Here is a 14500-nt window from a genome sequence, read left to right on the forward strand (position 1 = left end):
TATTTCATACATAGTCACAATTATTTACTAATGGATAGCACACAACTTCTCAAGCCCTAGAATGAGGTTGGATACCACCACCCTCATTTCCTTCTCCACATGATTTTCATCTGCTGCTAGGGAAATGGAAAGTAAGGAAAAATGCTGCTTTGCAATGATATGATGCTATTAAAAGGACTGTCGTACTATTTAATGTTGAAACTGTGAACTACCTCCAAAAAGTAGTTTCTGCACTTTTCTACAGATGTCAAATTTCCCTTGAAAATTTTAAATCTCATGGTGCTTCCAAAAGCTTACTGTTTTGCCCAAGTGAGCCCTGTCACAGTGATTACAAGGATATTGTGTATTTTGCATAATAGAATCAAAATGCTCCTGTGTTTTGTTGTCAGCTCTGTAATGCATAATCACAGTTTTCCTGGACTGTTTGCATATAGTAAGAAAAGTTGCAGCATTCAGATTTTCTCTCAAGATCTTTATATTCATTATCTTTTAAAAATTGGTGTTGAGAAATACAATGAATCTCTCCATGTGTGTAATGTGAGTGTGTGTGTATATGTGTGTAGCTGTACATACAAATTCCTGATTATCTTTTGTGTTGAGACAGCGCTTTAAAATGTCTAAAAATTTTATCTGTATAAATTGAATAAATTGTGTATATTTAAAACAAGCAGAAACTTCCTTTATTTACAAATAACCAAATAATTTACAAGTTTAATGATTTTATAACATACCAAGGCCAAGGTTAGATGTGAGAAAAAGACAAGATAGTTTTTCTCACTCCAGATGCTTTCCACTTTCTAAGACTGCTTTGCCTTCCCACACTGCCCACTCCTCACCTCCCATACACTTTATCCCTTGATTATTCTGATCACACCTTCTCCTGTGCTCATCCTCACCCCTAAACAGTTCAGCTTCTCTGAAACAGGAAAGTCAACCAAATGGTAAGGGCCAGAAACACTGGCAGAAAAACTAAGAAGGTTCTTCTGTGTCATCTAGAGTAGCATGTTTAAATTCTCTCTGCATAACCATTGGACCTGATTTAAACAATTAGCTAATTGGTCCCATTTAAAGGGGCTATTTTTTGCAGAGTGAAAATTTTAGAACTACAAGAATTAGCATTTACAGTTTTTATCAGGAAATTGACATCATCAAAGGATGACAATAATATAGGTAGTTTGAATGATAAGGTCCCCTAAAGTAGAATGTTAATTGAATTTCCTAAAACCTGTGTGAAAGTTGGAACATTGCTGATTACGGTGTTGAGCAACTTCACTAAACAAGAGTAGCCCTGAGAGATGTGAAATGATCATTTATAATACCTCGTTACACCGAAAAATGTTGAAAAGTGCTTATTTGGAGGTTTAGGGTATTTGAACTTAAGGAAATGAAATGGAACACACATTTTAAAAATGTGGCTTCCCTACATTCTGCCATTCCTATTTAGGTTGTATAGGAAATGTATGAAACTAAAAACAGTCCAGGTCTTATTAACTCCAGTTTAAATTATCTTAGCTATCAGAAACTCTAGCTAAAAGTTAACTTATTCTAAAATATTTCACTTCCCTCCACCTGTTCCTTAGGTGTGGTTAAATTCCTTCACTTCCTTGGCACCAGATGAACAAACTGTATGTTTATTTGAGGAGACATGCCAAATGATGAGAACACTGTTGCTTGGCACCAGATGTGCTCATTGACTATGGGAATTTCAATAATTCTAGGATGAGAGAACTCTGACATAGACTGTACACTCTGAAGAGGGCCAACTCTGAAATAAATATTTGCCCTCTGATCAATTGGAATTTGGTGTTTCAGAAATTGAAGCTCTCTGTTTTGTGAGATCTTGCCATCTTCTTTTTTGGTGTGAACTGGTTTTTACTGGGGTAGGAAATGTCACCTTGGGGTATGGCATGCTATACACATTCTAATAATCTTACTGGGGTAGTTGATGGAATTATTTCTTCTACTTGAAGTTGCTCTTGCTGTCAGCCACCTCTTTAGGTCCACTGCTGACCATCTCCTACTTGAGAGAGAAAGATCTTCCAAGGATTCTTCCAAGAACTTCCTTTTTCTTGGAGACATCCTGTTGCTTGCCCCTTCAGGATCGCTAACTGTTTCCTCCTTGGGGGAGGATTTCACCCTCTTTGGAAGCAATGGTTCAAACAGAGGAAGTGGCTGCTGGGATTAGTAGGAAGCTGGCGAAACAGGAGAAGAAGCCTTAGTGAAGGGAAAGAAATGACTGGCTGTGCTTGGCCTTGCGTCTGCAGAAAACAGCGGTAGTATTCTGAAGGAGTATGAGGAGATGGGTGAAAAACCCAAAAGAAGTAAAAGCAGAAGCTCTAGGAGGCTCCTCAGGAGAATGGAATGGAAGGCCCATCTCTCTCTTTCTCCAAACTCAAGAAAAAGAAATAGTTTTCCAAGGAGGAGTTTGTTAGTAGCAATCTTACCATCACCTTTCAACTTTGTAGATTTTTACTTTCTATCTACTTCCTAGGAAGGACAAAAATAGTAACTTCCCTCTGCACTCCAGAGCTCTATAAAAGCCAAAAGTTAGTTGGCTGAAGTCTGTGAAATGCGACTCACTCTGGGCACTTCATTTCTGTTGTTTATCTGTTTGTTTGGGATGTGCATCGCAAAGTCCCTGAGTGTCACCTCTGAGGGCAGAGAGCTTGCTGTAGCAGACCTGAGGCTTGCTTGTGGGGTTAACGAGGCCCTCCTGTCTCCTCCTCTTTCCCACCACGCCACTCATGAAGTCTATTCCTGGCCATTTTCAGACTCAAGGTCATCCCTGGAGGGAGTGGGATCTGGCAGAATCACATTTCTGCTGTCACCTCAGCATCTTGTAGTGAAAATGAACATCTGGGCAAGCATTTGGGAAAATATCTTGTGAAGAGCAACACGTAAGTTGAAAGAGGCATGCAAAGTGAGGAGCAGCCTCATCTCTTCTTTGGAAAACAGATGACAATTTATGGTCTGATCATATGTCCTTGAGCTCATTCTGCAACTTCCTGGTAGAACTCCCTTCTTTCGCATCTACAGTTTCTCTTTTTTATTTTAGAGCTTGTGAAGAGCTCTGTAAAAAGGCGGGGACCCAAGGAACTCACTGGCATCAACTTCAAGTGCCCTAAGAAAGCATCAACCTGTGTAATTGTGGTTATGTGGCCCTGTGTCTGCTTTTGTATGACATGAGCCTACCATAATGATTTGCCCGTAGAAAGTTTCCAATAAAGGTTTGATGAATAAGGGTATAGCTATTGTAGTTTCAGCTTTTCATGTTCTGCATTTTTGGTCTCTTATCCTGATTTTATTATTAGTGGTCCTGGGAGTGTCTGTCTCCTTTTCAGTTGAGCTAAGTGTTGTATCTAATTATATATTAGACATATTATGAAGAACCTTTGGCAATTTGAGAAAGGGATATGAGTGGGAAACTGTTAAAGATTGCACTTTCTCCTCCTTCATAAGTTATAACTTTGGAATAATTTCATTGTTATATCAAATACTTGTAGGTGTCAGAAGGTAGTTCTGCTGAGAATAGGAATTCTTGCTGTTTGGAGAAATTGAAACAGAAAGGGCCATGTTGGATTCTTCATACAGCAAAGCAGCTGCCATGATTTCACCAAGTAAATATTTTCAGGCATTGCTGGTCACATGGTCTCTGCCATAACTACTCTGCTGTTGTAATGCCAAAGTGGTCACAGACAATCCATGAATGAATACGTGTGGCTGTGTCATTATCAAACTTTACACTTAATTTGAATTGCATTAAACTCTCACATAGTCAAAAGAGTCTTACTATATGTTTTCCCCAAACATGGCTCACTGCTCCCAGCAAAATAAGTGATGGACTGTGTTTGACCCATCAGCCACGGTTTGCAGATACTTTTTTAGGAAAAAGAAAAATTAAACCTAAGCAGAACAGATTTCCCTTAGCTTCTCTGATCATTCATAATTGTCAGAATTTTAAGGAATATCGGCAGGCTCAGATCAGTGGAAGAGAAGAGCTACACTTCAATGCTTCCATTCTCCCACAACCTTCTTCCTATCTAGTAACATGTTACAAAGAAAGCAAGGCTCAGACTGAATTCAGCCACACATTCAGACATTTACTGGCTAGCAGACCTCAGTGATGAGCCTGTATGTTTGGGAATGTCACAGTACTCTCTCCCTCATGCTCTAACAAGCACTTTGCATGAAAGATTTACACCAAGGCTGACACAGTGATCTTCCAATATCGGGATGCTTCAAAGTTCCAGCGATGTCTGTGAGCAGAGTTTTCCCTGGATGGTGTGGGAACACAGGACTAGCATCCCAGATTAAGGAATTAGGTTGCCAGGCCTCTGTGATTCTCAAGTCTCATTCATGCAGTGGGAGGAGAGACTATAAAACCTTTTGGGCCAAATTCACTTTTTAAATTTTTTACTTCATAAAAATTGGTAAAATATATATAATATAAAATTTACCATTTTAACCATTTTACGGAGTATGTTTAATGGCATCAAGTGCATTCGTGTTGTGTAATCTTCACCATTATCAATCTCTAGAACTTTTTCGTCTTCCCAAACTGAAATTCTATAATCTTTTAACAGTAACTCTCCATTTTCTCCTGCCGCCCCCCCCCCCCCCCCCGCCCAGCCCCAGGTAACCACCATTCTACTTCCTGTCTGCATGATTTTGACTACTTCAGGCACCTCATATAAGTGGAATCATGTTATCTTTGTCCTCTTGTGATTGGCTTATTTTGCTTAACATAATGTCCATGTTGTAGTGTGTGTTAGCGCTGCATTGCTTTTTATGGGGAAATAATAGTCCATTGTATGTGTATACTAGAAATTGTTTATCTATTCACCTGTGGATGGGCGTTTTGGTTGTTTCAACCTTTTGGTTATTGTGAATAATGCTGCCAACCCCATAGCTTGAACACCAATTTCACCTATGAACATTTATTTTTAATATCTCTTCTGCCCATTAGTAAATCCTCGTATTGATTTAGTTAATACTTTTTGAAAGCTTGCCATAGCCACCCCAACTGTATAGATTCCTGTTTGAAGTACTGGAAATGGTAACTGCTCCTAAAGCTATAGATTAAAGTTTATACACACGCATGCATACCAGTGTTTATACTGAAGCCTTTTAAAGTAAATAACTCATGGCAGTATTAAACAGGCAACAACGGCCGGGCGCGGTGGCTCACGCTTGTAATCCCAGCACTTTGGGAGGCCGAGGCGGGCGGATCACGAGGTCAAGAGATCGAGACCACGGTGAAACCCCGTTTCTACTAAAAATATAAAAAAAATTAGCCGGGCGTGGTGGCGGGCGACTGTAGTCCCAGCTACTCAGAAAGGCTGAGGCAGGAGAATGGCGTGAACCCGGGAGGCGGAGCTTGCAGTGAGCTGAGATTGCGCCACTGCACTCCAGCCCGGGCGACAGAGCGAGACTCCGTCTCAAAAAAAAAAATAAAATAAAATAAAAAATAAACAGGCAACAACATTTTCATTTTGTCAATGTGTTTGTTATTCCCTAAACAAATTGAAAATATTCCACGAGAGCTAACTGTTAAGCTACTGGTCTCTTCTGAATGAGGGATAATAATGAGTGGTGCCTGCTTGGACTTTGTGATGTGCAAGTTTCCTGAAGATACCTCCATCACCCACCCCCCAAACATCTATGTCTCTTTTCCTCCCAGAAAAATTGTCATAAGTTTGCTGTTGTCATAACTTAGCAACATTAGATGATTAGACATAGCTTAGAGACATGAGCAGCTGTTAATTACTTGATCTTGCTGAACCTTTGCTCTTTTTGCCGTGATATGAGGGGGTTGTAACACCTTCCAATAGATGGATAGTTCTTGTTAATTTAACTTTAGTGTTTGCAAAAATTTTGAAAATAGTGAAAACTGTCTTGCATCTACTATACTTAGTTTGTATTTATTCACTTAAATTTAAAAAGAATTAAGAGAACATATATGCGCAATGAATTATTTTTTGACATCAATCAGTTATTAATTCCAATAATAATTAGAGAATAATAGGTTGATTATTTTGAAGAAACATATTTCCTCTTATCTAGTCATTTTGTGTGTTTACACATGTGGAGCTTTTGTATTTTTACTTATTAGAAATTATAATAGTAAAGAAAAACATTTGATATCCTCATAGCAACATTTTAAAATCATTACTTAGATATATTTCATATTATAGTTTATAAAATTAAAATATCTACTTAAATGAAAATTTGCTGAGCTCTGAGCTAAACCTTTTCCTTACTTTATCTCCTAACCTGTTATCATCATTTCCATCCTTACAGATGAGGAATTGAGATGTTAAGCATCTCCCTCTCACTTCACATAGCTAGTAAGTGGTAAGGTCAAATTACAATGTCACCTTTTAATACTCATATTAATGTAATTGTTACTTATATATCACACTAGAAATATGAAATTAAAATAAACAACTGAAAATATCAGGAAGACTTGTTATTTTAAAAATCTTTAAAAATACAATACAAAAAATTTTCAAAAATGAATAGCCCATTCATATTGAGTGAAGGAAAAGCAATCATGGTATCTTGCAGGATGAAAAGTTGTCTGTATTCTTTGGACATGAAACCATTTGCAGTTTAAGGAACACCCAGCCCATGTGGAAACATAAGGAACTACAAGCCCTTTCTGGGTTTATGTGGAAAAAAAAAAAAAAATTGCAGTGGCCATGTTTCTGGTTCATTGTTAAGCTGTCTGGGTAACCTTGATGTCTAGATACTTAAGTTTTTCTTCTAAGTAGTAGTAGATAAAAATTTCCCAGAGATTTTTATCCATGTGTATGGAAGTTTAGAGTCATGGAGGTATATGTAAGAAACTGCCTTACTAATTCAGTGCAGTATTAGATTGTTCATAGAACTGGAAATGTTCTTGAGAGGTCAGCTCATTTCTTTATGTTTATATTTGTTCCTGGGAGTAAGAAACCAAGAGAGATGAGGAGATGGAGAATAGAGAGAGAAGTATGGAGAGAGAAAGTGAAGAGACAGCAAGATAATTTAAATCACCATCAATTGTGCTCACATGCCCCAGGTCATGAATAAAACTGGGCCAGGATCAGCGTTTTGCTGCCTTAACTTTCTTAAGGTGATTGAAACTGAAAATAGTATTCAAATAGTCACGCAAAGAAGTGGGAGGGCTTCCGCTATATTCCTAAGAAAGAAATGATGAAATTAACTGAGAGCCACAGAAAAACATCAAGCAAAGTAGAGTTAAAGGAACTGACTGAGAAAATCACCTACTCTCCGGGTGATATTCACAAAACCCTGTATTGGGTACTCTACTGATGAATTTAGTATGTTTCCTTCAGGAAAGATTTTCTCTTTATGCACTGCCTTATCATCTATTTCACCATAAACCATAACTCCACTGAATGTTCTATTTTTTAAATACTCGTGGGTATGAAAAAAGAGAACATGATCAGAATCTTTATTATAATATTCGTTTGTTATTAAGAAAAATAATAAGTGACAATATAAAAGTCATTAAAACACTTAGAGATTTTGTTCGTGGATTTTTAATTTTTGTCCTTATAATTTGGGCTTGATATTTTATTGAAAAGAAAATTAGTGATTGATGGACCATTTGCTTTTGATAGTCAACTTATTCTATCCTAGGGTCTTCAGCTCTAGAACCATGCTTCTCAGTGGTATGTGGGTATCATAATCACTTTGGGAAAAATTTCACAACTCGCATTGTTCCATTTTGGTGTTGTTGAAATCGTCACGTGAAAGATGATCAGGAATACCCTTGTAGTTGAACAGGTTTAGTTATAATTTATTGCAAGACCAAGCATATGTCATGCAGAACCATGTCCCAGTAAGAGGATCTCAGAAACAATTTATTATAGGATATGGGTTTTTGTTGTGTGTTTTAGGGGAGGGTCCATAGAGTCAGGGGCTCTGACTCTATCACGCTGGATTCAATGCTGTCAGAAAGCAGAGGTAATTCTATAATAAGGTAATTCTCTAATAAGGTAATTCTCTAATAAGGCATTTCAGTAAGTCTTGCTGACAAAATGGAAGACTAGCACAAGGATAAATCTGTGATTACTAAAGAAGTCCATCATATTAGCCAAGAGAGGAAGTGCTTGGTACTTTTTTATTTTATTTTATTTTTTTGAGACAGAGTTTTGCTCTTGTTGTCTAGGCTAGAGTGCAGTGTCGTGATCTCAGCTCACTACAGCCTCAACCTCCCAGGTTGAAGTGATTCTCCTGCCTCAGCCTCCCAAGTAGCTGGGATTACAAGCATGCGCCACCACTCCCGGCTAATTTTGTATTTTTAGCAGAGACAGAGTTTCTCCATGTTGGTCAGGCTGGTCTCAAACTCCTGTTATCAGGTGATCTGCCTGCCTTGGCCTTCCGAAGTGCTGGGATTACAGGCATGAGGCACGGCGCCCAGCCGCTTGGTACTTTTTGAATGGCACAGTAACCTTGTTTTCTGTGCTTAGACGAAACTATGAAGTGGCCTTACTTGGTTTATTTTTTTTGTGGTCTCCGAGTAGTCTTGTCTGAGGTTGGTATTCTGTGAGAATGTTTACGTGTAACAGCAGAATGAGTGCCAGGCTGGCTTCTAAAGGTCAAGGGCTGCTTGTTTTTTCATTCTTTATAGCTACCCTCTGACCTCCTCCCTAGCAAAACTGTAGTGACCACTAAGCTTTAAAAACATACTTCCAAGTTTTTGTTACAAAATATTTTCATCATACAGAAAAAGTAAAGATAATATATTAAGTACCATATATCCATCAAGCAGCTTAAGAAATAAATGATTATAGATAAAAATATTCGAGTATTTCTCTGAAATCCTAATCCTTCCTAGGAGTGAATTATTAACTTGAATTTGATGTTTATCATTTTCAAGAATAATGCATTTCCTTTTCTTTTAAAAATACATATGTATTTATTTTTTGTCTCCTTCCTTTCTAGAAATTTAATAAGATATACCTTTATTTTATTTTGTTTTAATTGGCATAAAATAATTATACAATTATACATATTTATGGAAGGTACATAGTGATCTTTTGATACATAACATGTATAGTGATCAGATGGGGGATTAGCATGTCTATCATCTTAAACATTTATCATTTCTTTGTGTTGGGAACATTCAATATCCTCTTTCTAGCATTTTGAAACTATGTAATATATTATCATTAACTATAGTCATCCTACAGTGGTGTAGAACACTAGAACTTATTCCTCCTATTAGCTATAATTTTGTATCCTTTAACAAATCTCCTTATCACAGACCCCTTACTTTCCTCTACCCTTCCCAGCCTCTAGTAGCCTCTGTTCTGCTTTCAACTTCCAAGAGATCCTTTTTTTAGCTTCCACATATGAATGAGAACATGCAATGTTTACCTTTCTCTTCTTGGCTATGTCACTTTACATAATGTCTTCCATTTTCATCCATGTTGCAGTGAATGATGGGATATCATCCTTTTTAAGGCTGAATACTATTCCATTGTGTACTTATGCCACATTTTCTTTATTCATGTGTTTTTGGGCACCTAGACTGATTCCATATCTTGGCTATTGTGCGTAGTGTTCCAGTAAACATGGGCTGCAAATGCCTCTTTGATGTACTGATTTCCTTCTCTTCAGATAAATGTCCAGGAGTGGGTTGTTGGACACTATTTGTAGTCTTTTGAGGAATCTCCATACTGATCTCCATAGACACTATCATAGTTTACGTTCCCACTGACAGTATATGAGTTTCCTTTTCCCTGGATCCTCCTCAGCATTTGTTATTTTTTAACTTTCTGATAACAACCATCCTAACTGGGGTGAGATGATACCTCACAGTGGTTTTGATTTGCATTTCCCCAATGATTAGTCACGTTGAGCATTTTTTTTTCTTATAATTGTTGGACATTTGTGTGTCTTTTAATTAGGAACTCAAACACCTCAACAGTAAAAAAAAAAAAAAGAAAAAAAATCACTTCAAAACGGCAAAAGACCTAACGTTCATACGTACTTGTAAACTTTTTTTTATTCTGCTGTTGTTTTAGGTAGGAGCTTAAGTGTTAAACTACATGAAGTATAGTTTAGTATATAGTATAGTGTATAGTGAAGTATACACCCTATACTTCACACAAGGTCATAGGACCTACTTTTATAAGCACTATTAAACATTATAAATGAATTTTAATCACAGAGTCAAGCACTTTGTTCATTTGTTTTCAGTGTCCTACAGTGACTTTAATAGCAGGAGCAATGCGTTGGTTTTATTTAGCGAGATATTGGGTGCATTTCCATTCTTCCCTCCACGGGCTGTGAGAAAGATTTTTGACACTAACTGAGCTGCTTCAATTGGAAATTCACATTTTATGCAATAACAGACCATTTTAATTTCATGAAGCAAAGGATTGGCTTCTACTCGCAAATAGCGCTAAAGAAAGCAATATTGTCGAAAGAAGTAGATAGATCTGATGAATTAAATACAAGGCTTTCATTCATTTTATTCTACATTTCCGTATAACGTAGGCATTAATTAAACCATCAGTGACTTCCTTCTTTCTGGAGAATGTTTTCTGTCTGACAAGAAATGTCAACTTAGTGAATGAGACCTACCATTAAAAACACACTCACTTGGACTTAGAGAAAAGCTGATGCATACCCAGGGACAGACTTGTAGAAAGAGAACCCAAGGGACAGTTACCATATTTTCTTGCTTTTGGTGATGGGACTAAGTGTCTTTTGCCTTACTTGAGGTTTCCCAAGAAAAGCATACATAGCTGTATTACATCTTGTGTCGTTGTATCACCTGATGTTTACTTGACGTATTAAAAATAAAAGCCAGGAAAAAATGCCATGGTATTTTGAAGTTTTTAATGCACCTTCACTTACATGATGAGGAACAGAGACTAAATATCAGGTTCAACTTAAGTCCACCGCATGTTTGGAATGTTAGATACACTGATGTGCTGTGGCCCAGACAGAGTTCATGGGGATGGATGGAGAAGTAGATGGAACAAGCACCCTGAGATTTGAGCAAAGTGTTAGAGAAGTGAAATCTCTAACATCTACCAAAAGTCCATAGAATGCAATAGTGACATTTAACTTCTCCTTGCAGGGGAACACTTAAGAATCTGTCCTCAGGAATATACATGCTGCACCACAGAAATGGAAGACAAGTTAAGCCAACAAAGCAAACTCGAATTTGAAAACCTTGTGGAAGAGACAAGCCATTTTGTGCGTACCACTTTTGTGTCCAGGCATAAGAAATTTGACGGTAGGTGAAATGGTTTTCACTTCACTTTGTTATAGGTGCACTTTTCTATGAGAATCTTGGTATCATATGAAAAATATTTTTTTAAAAAGGGAGCTTTTCTATCCCTCTTAAATATTTATAGCATTGTCTTTTTTAGATAAAGCATGAGTTTTCTGGACAGTATTTTTTTTTTTTAGTAATATCTTGGTAAAACCTGGTTTAACAAAGAGCTGTTTTGCATTTGTGCTTTGCCTGCGAGATTTATTGTAAAGATTTAGCTCAAGTTTTCATTATTAGAGGAATTATAATTCAGGTTTTGTTATACTGCAGCTTGTCTAGTTTTCATATGGGGATTCTCCCTTAAAAAATAAGCGTAATTTAAGATTATTTGAAATATAACATCACATTTGAAGAGGAAAGGCTTGTTTTAAATGTCAGCAGATTCCTTTATTTTAGACTTTGCCATTGCAATCATATAGCACATTTTACATTGCAGTTGTGCATTCTATATAAGGTTTAGACCCTCTTTTGATATCCCGATTATAAGCAGTCAATGATATTTCTATATTCTGTTTGTTAAATAAACATTTTTATGTTACAAATTATTACGGAAATTTCAGCATTGAACTTTCTCATTAGAGCCTGAACATTTGAAAACATTCAAAAGTAGTTTGATTCTTTATAAGCAGTATCAACAATGATAACAATAAATTTAGTATTTTTAGAAGGTGTGTTGTCTTTAGTGCTTTAAGAAATCAATGTACCTTACTATGATTTCTTGTAAACCAGACTTGCACCTTATGGTGAACCTTCTTTGGGCTCCGTTGGTCCTACAACATTACCCTAGAGCAAAAGAGCTGCTATTAATTTTCTTCTCTCAGTTCAATCAATGCACAGCAGAGCCAGTTTAGGAAAGGTTGGCCGAAGTTTTTATGTTTCTTTTTTCTTTCCTGTGTAGTAGGTAAAATGTTCCATTTTATTGCTGTTTTAAACTATTATAGCAACACTGATCTTTTTCAAATTGGTTCTCAAAGCTATGGAAGACAGGTCTACCTGGTAGCTTCAGTACAAATGATGTGACACTTTCTGTGTAAGTGACTGGAGTTTCATCTTTCTGCAAGTGTGTTTCAACATCTTCACATTCTATCTTTGGCTGTCCCTTGTGTATAACTTTGTATGTGGATGTACATGAAAATAATTTTTATTGGCCAGGCGCGGTGGCTCACGCCTGTAATCCCAGCACTTTGGGAGGCCGAGGCGGGCGGATCACGAGGTCAGGAGATCGAGACCATCCTGGCTAACACGGTGAAACCCCGTCTCTACTAAAAATACAAAAAAAAAATTAGCCGGGCGAGGTGGCAGGCGCCTGTAGTCCCAGCTACGCGGGAGGCTGAGGCAGGAGAATGGCGTGAACCCCGGGGGGCAGAGCCTGCAGTGAGCCGAGATCGCGCCACTGCACTCCAGCCTGGGTGAAAGAGCGAGACTCCATCTCAAAAAAAAAAAAAAAAAAAAAAGAAAATAATTTTTATTTAGCGGTGATGCTGTGAATGTTGTTCCCTTAAATGCAACTAGGGAGTACTTAGGGGTTGCTCTTGATTATAGGTTACAGATCCAGTGACATTCAGAAGCCCCTGATAGGCCTCTGTGTTTGGAGGACTATACTCTATCACTTCGAGCTACAGCAAATTGAGCTGTTTTGTCATTTGTTACATGAAGCAGGTGATAATGATCTGTTGCCAGAGATTTTGACTTGTGTCTCTGGGAAAACAAACAAACAAACAAACAAGAAAGAAACTCTACTGTGTTTATAAAGCTATTCTCCAAAGTGATGTTAAAATAATTCCAGGAGAGTATTCATGGTAGATAATATATATTCTTTAACAAAAAGAAAAATACATATTAGGTAGCTTTATGGAGAGTTGACATTTTTAAAACAAGTAAAGCCATTCAACAAGACTGAGCCAGCCAGGCATGGTGGCTCATGCCTGTAATCCCAGCACTTTGGGAGGCCGAGGCGGGTGGATCATGAGGTCAAGAGATTGAGGCCATGCTGGCCAACATGGTGAAAAACCGTCTCTATCAAAAATACAAAAAAAAAAAAAAAAAAAAAAAGCTGGGCGTGGTGCCAGGCGCCTGTAGTCCCAGCTACTGGGGAGGCCAAGGTAGGAGAATCACTTGAACCCGGGAGGCGGAGGTTGCAGTGAGTCGAGATCGTGCCACTACACTCCAGCCTGGCAACAGAGTGAGACTCCATCTCAAAACAAAACAAAACAAAAACAAAAACAAAACAAAACAAGACTGAGCCTTATACTTCTTGTATTACATCAATAACTTTTAGTATCTTTGCATCTATAGTTTTGAATCCCACATCTAGTTTCTCTTATTAAAGAAACCTCTCTCCACTCTCTCACTTACTCCCTCCCTATAGGTATATAGGTATATATTGAATTGTTCTAATGTACCTAAGGGTATGATGTCAATCAGTTTGACAGGACATTGATTTTGCTAAGATTAGATCTGACCTAAGGGGGGAAGAATTCTTTAGCAACCACTCGTCTTATTGCAGTTGCATTGAGTTGGATGGGAGAGAAACTAAGATTTTTTTTTTTTTTGGAGGCTTTCAGCCAGAGTGGGAAAAAAAAAAAAAGAGAGAATCTAAATGTGATTCTAATAATCTCAACTCCTGAAGCACTTAGACTTCATCATCATCATCATCATCATCAATTAAAAAGTCACTGTCACAATTTCTGCTATTTTCTCTGGGTAGATTAATGAGGGTCAGTTATATACTGCTGTGATTTATTTTCTTACATCTCAAAGGTGAGCCTGCTAAGTCACCTTCCATGAGTGATTGTGCATTCATGTGGGTAGTTTTCCATTTGTTCCTTTTTTTCCCCCCAAATAACTCTCTCACGTCACTTATTGATGAATGTCAGTTTGATGTGAGCACAAAAGAACCATCTAGGTTCAGTTATGGAATGTTACCCTCTTGGAGTTTTATTTTCCCACATAAAACCAATGGTACTAAGAAGGACTTTGAGTTTATTTTTAGTAACTTCCCATTTGGTTAGTGATTTTGCATCACTGCTGGAGTCTCCATCCATCTTGTCTATTTTGAGGTTCTTCCTCTGTTTCTACTTTCTCAGAAGTCTTAATTTGTCATTTGGATTGTGTATGTCTTTGTTGGCTATATACTCTTTATGAAAAACCACTGCTTAATTAAAATTAAGAAAGGTTGCTGGGCGCGGTGGCTCACGCTTG

The 14500-nt window shown here is 37.5% G+C and overlaps 1 protein-coding gene across 1 annotated transcript in view; it reads left to right on the top strand.

The window, feature by feature from the left end:
• The window catches only part of GPC6 (glypican 6), a 1175399-nt gene that overhangs the window by 296231 nt on the left and 864668 nt on the right, over window positions 1–14500 (top strand). Inside the window, exon 2 of the mRNA XM_030813553.1 lies at window positions 11102–11260. Coding sequence (XP_030669413.1) covers window positions 11102–11260 — 159 coding nt within the window. The remainder of the gene's footprint in view (window positions 1–11101; window positions 11261–14500) is intronic.

Source organism: Nomascus leucogenys, chromosome 5 (genome assembly GCF_006542625.1).
Source record: "Nomascus leucogenys isolate Asia chromosome 5, Asia_NLE_v1, whole genome shotgun sequence".
Lineage (NCBI taxonomy): Eukaryota > Metazoa > Chordata > Mammalia > Primates > Hylobatidae > Nomascus > Nomascus leucogenys.